The following is a 3114-nucleotide window of genomic DNA, read 5'->3' as shown; positions in this document are numbered from 1 at the left end:
CAGTGAATTCATTTGCAGAATTTGTTTGGATTGAAATGAAATTTCGGTTCATTTAGAGACATAATTGGATCATGGTTCCTTCTAAGAAAATAAAGCTCTATGAATTTAGTTTCTAGCAGAACTAGAATCAAAGGAAATGAAGATTGGATTATGAAGTTATGTTATGTTTATTACGCAAAGGTCAACCTATCAAGACAGCAGGATCTGATTTTGACAGCAACTTGAGCTGAACTTGTAACTAACTTAGAGACATAACTAGGTAATGGTGTCTCCTAACAAAATGCAGCCCTATGAGTCTAGTTTCTAAAAAATTAGAACTAAGACAAATGGAGTTCGGGTGGGGGAGTTATATCATTTTAACTAAGAGAAGGTCAATCTGTAAATTAGCAGAATTTGTCATTTATGTTGGGATTTAAGATATATGTATGGAATTGGGTTCTCATCATCAAATCAATCATGCAAATTGATGTTTGGGTTTAAAAATGCCTCATCTAAAATATTTAAAGTGATGAGGATCATCATTAGTTTAGCCTAGAACTAGGATTAAGTCCAAGGGTCCTAGAATGAAGGGATGGTACCTTCCTCAGGCTGTACATTTGGTGGTGAGTTGTACAGTTGCAAGGAGTTGGTGCTTGCCTTCTTAATGGTATGTAGGTCCTCACCAATGGGGCTACCTCATTATGTTCAACCACAGGTTCAATGCACCACAGTGTACTGGTAGCTTTGACCTCGGGTTCTGAACTTCCAACAAAATTTCAAATTAGCCCGTATTTTTGGGCACGGGTTTAACATTCCCCCAACCCTATAAAAATTTTGTCCTCAAAATTGGACGTGTGTAGGGATTCAAGTAGATGAGGATACTTTGACCGCCTTTCATTTTCTTGTCAGTCGGACATTTCTTGATCGAGCCGACTATTCCACAGTACCTTTACAATAAGATAATCCGATTGTGGAGATTATGCTTCTCACATCCCACATTCTCTTCGGGTTTCTCTTGACTGTTCATGGCGGAAATGAGTCTAAGTGGTTCCTAAGTCAAGACATGAGTCGAGTCCGGGAGGTACTTCTTCAACACTAATGCATGGAATACGCCATTGACTTCTTCCAATTAGTACGCTACTGGTCATAATTCTCGGATTCAACTTCCCTTTCTTATCGAACCACACCACCCTTTTGGTTAGTGATTCCCAAGAAAATACTTGATTGCCCATGATGTACTTCAGGTCCTTCCATTTGTATCGGCATCGCTCATTGTTTCTATTGAGCTATAAAGATTTGGTCCTCAAACATATCCAACTCCCAATAAGTTATCTAAATTGCTCCCGAGTTTGATTGATCTAATGTTCAGCTTGATTTTAATGGCCTAAGGAAAATCGAACTCCCAACATATACCTCAAAAGAAATCAAACGGTCCAACTACTTCCATGTATTTTGCCTAATAATCTATACTTCTACGGCTTTGGGTTATGTGACATAAGTCTACACCATCTTTCCTACACGGCTCTTCCTATGAATACTTTAACTTCTAGTTTCCCAATACCTAGTCTCAACTTTAGGATGAATTGGGATATTGATGAAATCCCTATTGTTCACTCCCAATAACGGAGGAGACATTCGGGGACCCATTAGCCCCTTCATACCTATTGTTCAGCAAGGTTTTGTCTAATACTTTCAGTTCCAGTTTCTTCCTGCTCTTGGTTATTCTAGGTTTATACTAACACCCATTTTCGTCCTTGTCACCAACTTAAATTCTTCACCTCGGTTAATTACTTCCAACTACCTAGTATACTTCACACTTTTTTGAATCCTGCATGGGATGTTCTATTCGTTTGGTTTGCGGTATAATACTTTACCAAGACCTAACTACATGCCTACGGTCTTTTATCGTCCTTCCAGAATCTACGTATCAATATAGAATTTTCAAATGGATAGGGTCCATAATCTTTATTTAGTTTCACAACGTTTCAATTAACAATGCTAACCACCAATTCGTGTTCTAAGTTCTTCGAGGGCACCTTTCTCGCATTAGCAACCTCAGTAGAACGAAAGAGTGTGATATGTTGTAATCAAATAATACTCAACAGGTGAGGATGATACAGATAGAATACCTGTTATTATTCTGAACTTGCCTTAGCTTCCCCTATGGTCAAGGCATTTACTTGCCCTCGAACTCTGTCTCTGTGGAGTTGGAAGATCGAGTAGCAGATTGGAACGGTGGATATGGATTGTATCCCCGACTGGCATACTCTCTCGTTATGTGTCTGAATTTGTTGCACATGAAACACCTAGCAGGCACAGTGGGTTGGGGAGAGGCCTGACTCGCTTGACTCGATGCCGGCCGAGGAAATTAAAAATTTTGCTCCATTTCTAACCTACTGTCCTATTGTGGCTGCTCCGGGTAGATGACATTCAAATACGGCATGAATTTGGCTCCCCGATACCTGTAATCCCTGGATCTATGCCCTGACCGATTATGGACATAGCATCGGTTGTTTGACTTAGACAGCCAGGGCACAACGCTGAATTATGCCGATTGGCTAGGTCGATTTGCATCCTCCCCGTCAGAGCATGTTGGAGTTGAATCAGGATAGGGTCCTCTGGGAGCCTTATTAGGCTCTCCAGGCTCTTGTGAGTTCATAGGTCTCTTCCTGGACCCATGTTGTTTTACACCCTTAACTCCTTGTCTGTCTTCCACAAACTTATCAGGTACAGGTGGTGAGTCAAATACAGGAGAAGCCCCTGGTGCGGCATGTGCCTACCTTGCACCTTGAAAGTGTGCGTTCATGCAAGTCATGAACTTTTCCTGCTGTTGTTGCATTGCAGTCACAATTTGAGTGGTCAAGTGGGCTGGCAACTCCTACTATTTTTGCCGGTTTGCAACAGAATTTGTTGTAGTTGTTGCATGACCTGCATCATATTGGTCATGATGGTAGCCACCTCATTAGCAGTCATACCAGGGGAAGGTGCAGGTGCATGAGCTGGAGGGGCCTCAGGTATAGGTGCAGGTGGAACTTCCATGTTCTGAGCAACAGATTCATTGGGAGGATTGACTGGAAGGTTAACAGGAGGACATGCTCCACGAGGAATATTTCTGTTGGATCGAGTTTGCACCAT

At 41.6% G+C, this 3114-nt stretch overlaps 1 protein-coding gene across 1 annotated transcript; it reads right to left on the bottom strand.

Moving 5' to 3' along the window:
- Positions 1–2524: 2524 nt before the first annotated feature.
- Positions 2525–3114, bottom strand: LOC122650668 (predicted GPI-anchored protein 58). Its single transcript, XM_043844064.1, has 2 exons — positions 2908–3114; positions 2525–2755 (listed from the first exon to the last, which is right to left on the bottom strand). Exons 1-2 carry the CDS (start codon positions 3112–3114, stop codon positions 2525–2527), a joined length of 438 nt encoding a protein of 145 aa, XP_043699999.1.

Source organism: Telopea speciosissima, chromosome 2, assembly GCF_018873765.1.
Source record: "Telopea speciosissima isolate NSW1024214 ecotype Mountain lineage chromosome 2, Tspe_v1, whole genome shotgun sequence".
In the NCBI taxonomy this organism is placed as follows: domain Eukaryota; kingdom Viridiplantae; phylum Streptophyta; class Magnoliopsida; order Proteales; family Proteaceae; genus Telopea; species Telopea speciosissima.
The sequence above is the reverse complement of the archived record's forward strand: the minus strand, read 5'-3'. Positions and strand labels throughout refer to the sequence as shown.